The sequence below is a fragment of the Cuculus canorus genome, chromosome 1 (assembly GCF_017976375.1).
Source record: "Cuculus canorus isolate bCucCan1 chromosome 1, bCucCan1.pri, whole genome shotgun sequence".
NCBI classification, from domain to species: domain Eukaryota; kingdom Metazoa; phylum Chordata; class Aves; order Cuculiformes; family Cuculidae; genus Cuculus; species Cuculus canorus.
This window is the reverse complement of record NC_071401.1, coordinates 115,024,186-115,036,162: the sequence shown is the minus strand read 5'-3', so window position 1 is coordinate 115,036,162 and position 11,977 is coordinate 115,024,186. Positions and strand designations below refer to the sequence as shown.

The window sequence follows — 11,977 nt, the reverse complement described above, 5'->3', positions numbered from 1 at the left end:
ATCTGTTTGCACAGACCATACTAAACACAAGGTTATCATCTCCAAAGAAGGATCAGTGTCTGGAAAAACACTACTTGAAAGAAAACATGCTATCAGAAGGACATTCTGTCTCACCTTTGAAGGAAGGAATAAATAAGAGAATGAATTTGCTTAAGCAATAATAAGAATAATAAGAATCAAATCTTGGACAGCTTGCAGTAAGAAAGAATGTGATTGTAACAGGAGTTTAGCTTGTTTACTAGTTAAAACAAGGACAGTCCCGCAGCAGGAACAAAGGACAGACCTGAGCTCAACAAGAGGGGACAGTGAGGAAGAAGATCAGATAAGGAGCACCAGAGGTTCAGAAGACACAAAGGAACTGTGATGTGCATAGGAGAGTTGGTGATAAGATATGATAGTTAGTTCTATGTATGTTTAACCAGTATTTCCCTGAATACGTAACCAGTGTTTCCCAGAATCTATAGGAATATGTATATTTAACCAGTATAGAAGTCCTATAAACGGCCTCAATGGACACACACATTAGGTGAAATGATTCCCTGTGTGTCTGACATCGTATTAGGTATATTAAGACTGCAAACAGAGGTGATAACATAAGAAGAGACATCTGTTCAGCACAGATCATACTTCACAGGAGACTTTATCATATCCAAAGAATGAACAGTGTCTGGGAAAATACTGCTTGAACGAAAGCGTGCTATCAGAGGGACATGCTGTCTAACTTTAAAAAAAACCCAACAATTACTTAGATGAAACTTAACTCTAGCTTAAATAAAAAATATTCCAATTTTTGTAATAGTAACTATTTGTTGTATTAGTGGGAGGAGGTGCTGCTACTCCTCTGCTCCCTGAAGGAGAAGTGAGGAAATGCTGGATATGCAGCCACTTGAGTGGTTGCCTCCGACTTCAGAGCTCATAGGCAGCCGTGGCTATGCAGAAAGTTAGGGAACGAGGCTTTTCATGTGTTTGGGGCATTCTGAGTCTTCCAGCCCACTGCGTCTGGAAGGCAGCCTTAGGAAAGGAGGTGGTGTATGACTTGATTATATTTGCTTTAAGCTTGCTTTAAATTTGTGCCACCTTGCAGGATGGTAGCAAGATGTAAGCTCTCATTATTGATTAATTTACATGGCACCAGATAGCTTCAGTAAAAGTCTTGAAACAAAGCAAGTTTGAAATGGAACAGTTCTTGTGAGACATGGAGTCAGCAGAAGCTGGTTGGGTTTGTCAACAGCAGTAGTTAGAGGCCGAAATGACCTGGTTTGCAGGCTGTATGTGGAGATCTCAAAGGAAGGCTAAGTTGGAGGATGGCCATCAAAGGCTGCTGAAGACATATGAGACCCTCAAAGACCACCACCTCAAATAACTGTGCATGTACAAGGAGAAATATAATTACTTCTGGGAAACGTAATTAATACATACGTTTATTCTGGGAATTCTAATGGGTAGACATGTTTTCTTGCAATAAAAAAAGAAACTGTCTGAGGGGTTCAGTATGCACAAATGGCTCGGAATAATCTCTCATGCATCCAGCGCTGTCAGTAAAGGAATGCCTGCTTCTTAATAAAGACATTTGATAGTAAGGAATTTTAATTTTATTCCAAACCTGTGCTGCAGGTTTCTGCCTGCACCCAGAGCCCTGCTTTGCTTGGCTGCTGCCTTTCTTTTCCACATTAGTCTTCCTTTCCGATCCATTAATTTAATGTGGAGCTGAGTCTGGCCACCAGCCAGGCACTCCTATAGCCACGGGCTCCCTGGCCACTGCTATGGAAAGGGGAGGAAGGACCAAGAATGGAGAAAAAAAAGCCTCCTGGATCAGGATGTCTACACGTGAAGCCCATGCTGCTGGTGCAGTGCGAGCCCTGGTGGGGTTAAGGCGATGCTGAACGAGAACAGAAAGTAACACAGGCGCCACTTAACTGGGCTGTCTGCAGGGCAGGATCGTACTGGGCGCCTTTGGGAACAGTGTGTTGGTCTCTCCGCTACCAGACCCTTTACCAGCCAGGGAGGGGACAGGCAGGCAGACAGACAGAGACAAGGACAGAGACGCAGACACTCACAGACACCCAGAGACATATGCACAGAGACACGCACACTGATACGCATACCAACACCCCCCCCCCCGCCTTGCACCCACTGCTGCTTCCCTGACACCCCACTCTCTCCTTCCTCCATGCTTCCCTGCCCGCTCCCTCTCTCCTCACAACCTTTCTGCTGCTGCAGGGATCTGCTGTCTGGGCCTCTGGCTGTCACTAACGTTTCACAGCAGAGAGGCTGGGATGCACAGGATAGTAGGACAGAAGTAATGCTCTCTTCATATGCATGAGGGAGCCCCTTCCCATTGGGGCATCCTGAACGCAGTTAGGCATTCACTTTGTAGACTTTTCAAGCGTTCTGGTACCCTCACTGTCAATCCACACACAGAAATGCACACGCACATACTGCTCTTCATGATGCTGGAATGTAGTTGCTGCTCTGGGAGGCTTTTGATCATGCTTTTTGGAAACTCAGGCGAAGATTTTCTTCCAATGCATGAGGCCTGCAGAGAAGTGTGGGAATGTGTCTATTGACCTTTTATCCTTCTGTTAATAGCATATAGTCCTGTAAAGCACAGCTGGATATTGGAATGAGTTTCTCTTCATTCTAGGTCCTGGCTGCCTCTCTGAAATCCTCAGTTCAGTGCATGCCTCTCTGCTTCACCTGGCTCCCTCAGAGGGAAGGCCTTAGAAGTCATAGGAACGTGGGCATGGGTGCACCCTCAAATCTAGATGCAGCATCGGGGGCTGCAGCCATAGCAGTGTTGTAAATCTGAATCCAAAGCATGCTGCTTGCAGGTCAGCATGTTAGCCAGAGTGACTGCCAGCTCTTGGCCTCTCATCTACCAGATTTCCACCACTGTAAGGATGCACAGCAATCCTGGTAGCCCTCCTACCACCAGGTAGTCCTCCTGCTGCAGGTGGCACAAGCTTTTCATTTCAGCAGTAGGCATCTTGGATGGTTTGCTGACTAAAGAAATGAAATACAGGTACATGCAGACAGATTACACTCCCTCCATATGCATGAATATTTATGCATGTATCTATCATGAAAATTAATTCTTTTATTGCTGAACAAAAATATATATTAGCTGTACTTGATCTACTGGGGGAAAATACAGCTGCTCTGACAGTCTGTGAAAGGAGGAGACTCATTCCAGAGGTACATATCCGCAGAAAAGAATGCCAAGCTGGCAGTTCTCTCCCGCTGATCCATTTAGCTGTGATACAGCCTGAAGTGGCAGCTTCCCAGATGGTTAAGGTGCAGATCATGGTAAGACATCAACGTAATCGCTGTCATCAATTTCTGTAAAGAAATCAATGAAAACAATAATAATATTGTCATTAAAAATGGTTCCTCTGAAATCCCATGGTAAGCAAGATGGCCTGCGCCCATATTGCTGGGCAGGTATCAATAACTCAGTTTGGTTTCTGGGTATTTTCTCTGCTATTACAGGGACAGCATTTAGGCCCTGTGTCCTAAGGATTGAGACCCCCAGGGGCCTGTATGAAGGCAAAGCCTGCACTGTCTTTTATGGGCCAGCAAACTCGGTTATTAAACAGTTGCATCCGTATGAGACCCCTTCTTCGTGAGGAACGGTCCAATATCAGAAATCATCTATACTTAGTAAATCAGATCTAAAGCTGAGATAGCCGTGACTATAGCGTAACATACCCTTTCTTCTCTAAATAAATGTGCAATGGAAATTCTCTCCTCCCAGCTAAAGAAGGAGAGCCTGAACAAAACCTTTCTCTCTTAGACGTTGTGAGATTTACTGTGTTTTTTGAGAAGATAGGAGAAAGACAGAAACTGAATGCTTAGAACTCCATCTCCACTGTGGAAATCTACTGTCTATTAAAGCAGCAGCCCTCAGATAAACTGCTCCTGGGCTACAAAAAGATGTTCAGAACTGTCCAGCAACCAGTATTGTGACCCCAGTCCCGAGAGGCATTCCTCTGGTTGCATTGGAGCACTTAGTCCTGCATGTGCCACAAAGTCAGCTGCTGGTGCAATACAAGGGACCAGACCATAAAAATACAGTGGTTGCTGTAGGAAGCCCTGTGGTCTTTTAAGTGATGTCTGCATTTCAGAGAACTATGCATCCTGACATTACCCTAAACTCCCTTTGTGGGCACGGAACAATGCAGTCTGAGGCGTAAGTTTGTACTGCTGTGTAAGTGAAATTTAAGTTAAAATTGAATGGCAACAATTCCAAACTGATTTCATTATTTCTAAAAGCCTTCATTTTTATGACAACCACCAACATTTTGACAGTGAAATGAAAGGGTTTATTTTCCTCATGGTGAGTCCAGATCAGGACGTTGTGCATCTTCTAGACAAGATTATGTTGCAGAACCAGATAATAAAATATGCACTACACCTGATTTTTCCTAAAATTATATACCTGATACTGTAGCATTTTCCATCTCCCTGGGGCAGTAATGAAAAGATACCACAAAAAAAAAAAAAAGCATTCTTAGAGCAAACATGACCTATCTGCATTAGTGATACAAGTGATAATGTAATACTGGAAATGTCATTTCCAGACACTGGAAATGTCTCTCTGTTAATGTTTCGTCTCAGAAAGGTTGTTGCTGAATTGGCCCTTAAAAATGCAATTTAGCACATGAACTGATGGGGAGAATTCACCCCTTCCTGTCCTGTCTGCTTGAAACAGGGAGTGCCAGAGCTGTTGCACTGTTGTTGCGTTCAAAAAACCCAGCGTCTCTTTTACGGACGGGAGGTATAACTGCAATACGAGGGCTGGCCCGAATGACCTCATATAAATCATACAGAAGACTGGATACTCCAAGATTTCTTTCATTTACGGTAACTGTACTTAATGAAAGGCTTTTCCTTGCTTGTTACCCTTAGTCTTCTATTCAGAGGACCAGGAAGAGTTTCAAGGTTATTTTAGAACCTATGAGCTGATGGATACTGCAGCTAATCATTGTACAACTGTAATATGAAAAATGGCTTTTAAAAGTGTGTGAGGGATGCTGGCAAGTTGCCAATATTGTCTCTTATTCATCTTCCCTGAACTAAGGACATAGGTACAGTACTATAGTCTACCGATTTGTGAAAATTTCCATCTTTATTGTATCAATTTGCATAATATTTATGTCAGGTAGGAATGATGTATCCTTATATTATACCTAGGACCGCTGAACAGAAATTAGCAGAAAGTCAGCCAGAGACTAACTCTGTTTGCAAAGCTGTGACCCTGAGCACAAGGCTGTATACGTCTTATTTTCAATGGACTAGCTAAAAAAATTAGTCATATTTAGGTATAAAAATAGCTTTCAGCCTGGACAGTGGAGGTAAAGGATAGCCTCAACTCCCATTGAAGTATAGCAGCCTTGCAGCTTGGCAGAACTACTTTGGGTTAAAGTGGTCCTCAGCCTTCCCTAACCTAGAAGCATCAAAACCTGTGAAGGAGTGAGCTGTGGGAAATATTAGGCTTTGCCTTCTGAACCTCTTTTGGTGTTAACTTGTTAATTTGTAATGGATGAGGTTTTATAACCTGTGAGCTGCAAATAACCATTTACCAGTGAACCTAAGAGAGAAGGCAGGATGTTGAATTCTGGTCCATACAAGCTGGTCTCAGAGAACATGTAGCAGCTCTATGCCACAAGCTTATCAGTGCCACTGTGTTAAAAACCGCACAAAGATAGGGCTGAATTTCTCACCATCATAAATACCATCCTTTCCTGACTTGAACCTTTGGCTGCTTTGCGAGGCCTTTGGTTTCTTTACTGGATAGCGAAGGTTTGTTATTAGTCCTTGATTTGGCTTTTCATAGTTGTATATCAGGTCCTTTAATGTTCTGAAGATCTTCTGTGGAACACCTTCAGAAGTCTGCAAGGAAAGGAAAGCAATGTTTTTGAGCAATTGCCTTTCGCATAGAGTTGCCTAAGTGAACAGAAGGATACCTAGTTTCTTGTTTACGAAGGAGCTGTTTTGTAAACAGATTTGGTCACAGAATATTGTAACACTGCGGACATCTTTTTGGTGGCATGGTTAAGGCACTAAGTGTAACCTCCCTCACCACCTTTTTTTTTTTTGAAAAAAGGACACAAGTTTAGGGACAATATATTTAGTTCTGACCTCAAATGTTGGATTTAAATTACTGTCTGACAAGGTGAAGCCAATCATTTTATGAAGTATCAGTATTGTCAAGCAAAGGACACCTGCAGCAAAGGTGTCTGAGGCTCAATGTGAAAGCCCCCAGTGCCAGCTTTTCCTTTTAGGCAGGGTTTTCTGATTTATCTTGAGATTTGTAACTTTCATTGGAGACTCCTGAGGCCAAATACAGACGATGGCACTCCTAAGCGGTGGAACAGCATTCTCACAAACTGCTTTTTAATGTGTGAGCTGGATTGAACTGCTTCTGCAGCACAGCGCTACAGTGACCTGTACTGAGACCTTGCAATGCTGGTGACTTCTGGACAGACAGACTGTAAGCACATTAATCATCTCTAATCACAGCGAGGGTCCCACTCCTACTACTAGACATTAAAAATTAATGGGGCTTTGGTTTTGCTTCATTCACTGTCTAGCAAAAAACCCATTTATTTTCTCTGCTTTTCTACATCATTTATCTTCCCTCAGCCCTGCATGGACTGGATGCCACCTGCTTTGTGTGCTGGGCCTGGCTGGGATAGAGATAACTTTCTTTGTAGCAGTAGCCCCTATAGTGCTTTATTTTGAATTTGTGACCAAAACTGTGTTGATAACACACCTGTGTTTTGACTGTTGCTGAACAGTGCTTGCACAACCTTGAGGTTGTCTCTTTTTCCTACTCTACTCATATGCAATAGTAAGTGTAACATTAAAAGTCAAGAACTGAGTAGAGAAGAAACCAGAGTTGGAAATATTTTCTAAGATAATGTGTAATCATTTTTTTTTTAGTTAGGGCTGTGGTCTTCAGTGTGATCTTCACAGATGAAATGAGGTACTTACCTGTATTCTAAAATATCCTTGGTGTTCCCTGAAGATACGGTAAGTGTAGACAAGTTCTTCAAAGCTGTGAAAAACATTGCTGTATACATTATGCCTTCCATCAACTGTCAGGCTATAGATCTTGATAAAGCACGCACATCAGCTAACTGCCTGAGCTTTCTTCTGTCTTCTTCACTGCATTGCTTGTGTTGAGTTTTGTACTACTACAGCTCCAATAAAATAGGTCTGGTATGTCAAAGCAATGAGAATGCTTCAAGTTTATATATCCGGGAAGGGCTGGCACTAGAATCCACATTTTGCATGTGTCAACATGGGAATAAACTGCGGACTAAGGGCTGGTATATGTGTCATTGAGAACTGCAGTGTCTCCATCAGCAGTGAGGAGAAGGGGACCTGTGGCCTGGTCAACTCTCAGACTTTACACTGGGTTGGACTAATGATCAGACAATCTTTTCACAACAAAAAGATAGTGCTAACATGTATGTCTCATTAAAAAATGGAGCTATAAGGAAGACATAAATAGCTACAAATACAGAAGTGAGTTCCCCATCTTTCCCTCAAGTCATACTTGAGGGGAAAATGGGCTGGCTTCCAACTGATTGCCACATCCACAAGAGAAGCAGTCACCTTGCGAAGGACTGATCTGTAGTTGAGAACAAAGATGAGAGATTCACATGGGATATGAGACAAGACTGCAATGCTACATGGAAACAAGCACATTGGCATGGAGTTATGCTCTGACTGTCTTTGCAAATGTCTTCTAACATATTGGTAGAAGTTGGGATGAATGTAAGAGACAAAGAAAACCGCGTTAATCTAAGTATTGACAAGGAATGATTCTGTAGAAAACTTGCAGTTCACCTTTCACATGAGATCTACTGGCATTCCTCCGAAGAAGAGGAAAGGTAAGGAGGTTGCCATGGCATACACAGGAGTGTGAAGGCACAGAATGTTTTTTATGTAGTCTGCTTTCCTGGTGGGAATATTCAGCCTAGAATATGCTTGATTTCACTGGAGTAAAGATAGAGATGTATACGATAATGGGGATACACTCAAGAGCATGTGTGGTATTATGGACTTAACAATGGGCTGAGCCTCTGACCCCCACTGATGAAAACAGACACTGTGATGGAAGAAAAAGAAACCATATTTTTAATAGTGAGCCTGGAAGTGCTTGCAGACTACAGGTAGTGTTAAAAGCATGAGAGGTTATGCAGTAAAACTGAATGAGATAGAGATAGAAAAGCAAAACAGAAGGGAGCCTAGAGCTTGTGAAATGAAAGAATGCTTCATATCTTGAAAGTATTCTAATGAGGGGTTTCCAACCACAAATAATGGGGGACAGAGGTGGGGAGAAGTGTTTGAAAACAAAAGTCTTTTAACTGGAACGCTTGTTCATCAGAAGGATTTAAGCTGTAGCTACATGAATTGAGTTGTCATAAGAGGGAGAACCTGAGGCTGAAAACTTAGCTTAGGGAACTTACTTTGGATGGAAGGGGCAGTATGCTGTGGAGACAGATGTATCAGCAGAGCTGTGCACCATGCCTGATCAGAGGAGAGATGGTTTTGAACTGGTACCATCATTCTGACTCTCAGATCCTCTACAAGAGTGCTCTCCCGCCGTGCCCCAATCAGCAGAGAATGAAAAAAAGTTGTTTTCTCTAGCAAATGGATCAGTATCTTTGCCCATGGATCAGCTAAATTGAGAAGGGTGCGCCAGTTTGTGCATCAAACTTGTTAGGTGCTGAGGAATGCTTTAAGATGCATTTCTAATCCAAAAGTTGTCTTAAAACAGCACTGAGAATTTCTCATTTTAGGACAGATTTCCTTTACCTAGCCAACCACTGACAGGCAGTCTGGCTTCAGAGGCAATTCTGAACCAATACACTATCCCATTTGCTGTCTGAAGACAACCCTTGCTTTCACTTTTCCAACACAGGATCTGTTATGCCATTGCTGCCACCTCAGTAGTTTTGCTGCTACATTTGTAAATGCATGAGTTAAACTCAAATACACTAGATACCAAAATTTTTAGTGCTAAAAACCTGGAGGCTATCTGAAAGTCACGGTTTTTCATATGCCTGCCCAGTTCACTGTTGACAGACAAAAGCATGTCTACAAACTATCACAAGATAGATCTCTTTGCTCTTTAACAAAAAAAAAAACCCCAAAAAACAAAGAGAAAGCAAGTGTGTTGGTGCGGCACCAAGCTTAACCTTTATGTCAGTTTGCATCTGCCCGCAATGTACTCTGTAGACCTGCCCTCTCTTGCATCGGTAGTTCAAACTCAGTGCACATGCTTAAGCAGCCCTTCACTTGCTCATCTACCTCTACTGCTCAACAGCCATCTTCCCATGTCAGGAATTAGTATTGTTATTCTTCCTCTGTGCCAGGATTCCCCTTTATCCCTTGTGACGGGGTATGCATGCCCTTTCCTTCCCATGTGCCCTGCCCTTCCCGCACCCACTACATTGTCTTCTTTCACACCATACTGAAGGCAGGTTCCCACAGCTCCTTCTCTGAGGGCTCTGTTTGTCCCCCACTCACCATTTCTCTTCTTCTTACTCTATCATTTCATGGACCTCCTTTTTTCTACCCACCAGTCCTTTAGTACTCCATTTTCCTCTCCCTATTCCTCCCTTCTCCTTTGAATTGTTTCAAAAGAAATGCAGTTTGGATTATTGATAAAAATATTTTCTGATATTTTTTAATTAATTAGGTATACCATTAAAAATTTTTCATGTCACACTCAAAAACGTATATTCATGGATAGTGTAAAACCACATGGGGACAAACAAAGAAAAGAGTCAGAGTTACTAATGCATAAACTTTGAACACACAGATCATTTATATCTGAAAAGTAAGTGTAAAACAGGCTTCTTTAAAGGGAAAGAAAAGTGCTATTCCCTACAGGAAAATAAAATAATAAAAGTTTAATTGTAGTAATTAAGGAAGGACTAGAAGTAGCAATTTTCTATGCTTGTTTTGTTCATGGACCTGTCATATGAATTTGAACAGGACATTATAGCTTTCTGTCTCAGGTTATGTTCTTAAATCATATAGAAAGCCTATGAAGAGTGAACTGTTTTGTAATCTACCATGAGACTTTTCCGTGTCTCAACAGTGCTAACCTGCTATTTACCCTTCTTTACAGAGGCAATAGCTTTGAGGAAGGTACTTGCCGTGTTTTTTTGCAGGCTAAGCTATTTTTTCTAGGCTCCCCTTATTGTCTGCAGAGAGAGACCAGCATCAGCAGATTACAGTTAATCTATTCTCTGTTGTATAAAATGTCTTTTGCAAATGCACTGTCTCATCACTCACTGTGACGGAAGCCTAAGGCAACCATCATTACTTGAATACATATACACATCCCCTTGGAGTCTGTTAATATTAGGGAAGAACTATTAATATTAGAGAAGATGAACGATTTTCTTTAGATCTATTTGAAAACTCATAAAAAATTTAGTATTACTGTACTTACAAAACACAGAGACACAAGGCTCCTTCCACGCTTTCACTCTCTCGTATTAAATAGCTACCATTCATTCTGTTCTTGCTCAGCATTTCTTCACAGGTTCTTTTTGTTATCTTTCCATGAGAAAACGGAAGCTCCATGGATAAAAGAAAACAAGGTCTCTTGCCTTTCAAACCAATTCCAGAAAATCTCAGAAGCCTGGCATTAAAATCAGACTTATTCCAAATGCAGTTGTCGCAGAGAACTGAAGCTGGAGGTGCCAAGTATGCACCATTTCATCTGTGCTGTTATCGTGGTGGTGAGGTCGGCTACCAGCTCATGAGTACAGTGAAGACGGGAAATGGGAAGTGGTTTGTCTACACTGGTCACAGTCCACCTCTAAAAGGAAGAGTATTTTGTCACATTGTGTCAGCAGACATTTGAGTTGTGTATCACACTTCTAAGCTGAGCAATAGCTAAGTTGATACCCAAGTACAGTTACATTTTCAAGTTAACTTTTATGTTTAAAGTTGCTCAAGGCTCTGCAAATAGGTTTCTTGCTCATAAAATCCTGCTTAGTTGGATTCCTTTCCTTGCCAGACTTGCCTTCTAACACAGTTTTTTGGGTTTGGGGTTTTTTTTCTATAGTGGTTTCTTTTTTTTTTTCTTATTTTTTTTTCTCTCTTTCTTTTTTTTTTCTTTTATTGTTTTTTTTCTTCTTCTTTTTCTTTTCACTGAAAGTTGGTCAGCAATATTTGACAGTAAGATTTTTCCAAACAGAGCTTTCTTCCCCACTCTCCCCCACGAATTTTTAAAATATAGCTGTTTTATCAAGAAGACCTGCTGGTCTCTGCTATGATTTAGGAAATATGGCAGGAAGGAAAAGGGGATCAGGCAGTGCCTTTCCCAACCCCTGGGAAGCTATGATCAATTAAACAAGGACAGGATACTGCCATATGTAGAACCTTGTGATAGGCCATGGTTTCCCTGTTGCCAAGCCATGCCAGTGAGTCCCTCACACTACAATGATGCCCTGCAATTTCCATTCAAGACAGTAACATCCAACACCACTTCTGCTACTTACCCCATTGTTACCACTGACACTGAACCTGTGTGATGCAATTCCAGGATCCACCTTGCTGATGACACACACAGAAGACAATGGAATGCCAAAAGATGACATTTGGATATTTCCTCTTTCAGAAACTCTCTCTCATTTCACAAAACTGTAAGAAACTTGTGATGGCAAGAACTCAGCAGCTGGGACATGCCAGGGTTACAGCATGCTGCTGGCAATATCTTGGTTCTCCTCCATTTGTGCAAATGAACTATGATAAAGAATCAGGTGTGATGGTGGGGATGGTCAATAATATGACCATGTTATCTTTCTGTGTGTCATCTACCTCACTAAAGCCAATGACTACATGTTCTCTACAATTTTCCCTAAAGACCTTCTTGGCTATGTGCAGAGACATATGTGCAGACTAATTTCAGGAGAACTTGCAGATCTGAATCTAGAAGTTGCTT

At 41.8% G+C, this 11,977-nt stretch overlaps 1 protein-coding gene across 1 annotated transcript; it reads right to left on the bottom strand.

Annotated features, from left to right (window-relative positions):
• Positions 1-3,252: 3,252 nt before the first annotated feature.
• SH2D1B (SH2 domain containing 1B) lies at positions 3,253-10,611 on the bottom strand. The gene is made up of 4 exons (XM_009557151.2): positions 10,478-10,611; positions 6,997-7,060; positions 5,724-5,892; positions 3,253-3,339 (listed from the first exon to the last, which is right to left on the bottom strand). The coding sequence occupies exons 1-4, from the start codon at positions 10,609-10,611 to the stop codon at positions 3,302-3,304; spliced, it is 405 nt and encodes a 134-aa protein (XP_009555446.2). The 3' UTR covers positions 3,253-3,301.
• Between the last annotated feature and the right edge of the window lie 1,366 nt (positions 10,612-11,977).

Excerpts from the sequence above, each read along its gene's own strand:
- SH2D1B (XM_009557151.2), bottom strand. The coding sequence starts at position 10,611 with ATGGAGCTTCCGTTTTCTCATGGAAAGATAACAAAAAGAACCTGTGAA. Across the intron at positions 7,061-10,477 it reads GCCTTGTGTCTCTGTGTTTT|CTTTGAAGAACTTGTCTACA; the intron begins GTAAGTACAGTA and ends TGTTTTTCACAG. Across the intron at positions 3,340-5,723 it reads AAAGGATGGTATTTATGATG|AAATTGATGACAGCGATTAC; the intron begins GTGAGAAATTCA and ends ATTTCTTTACAG.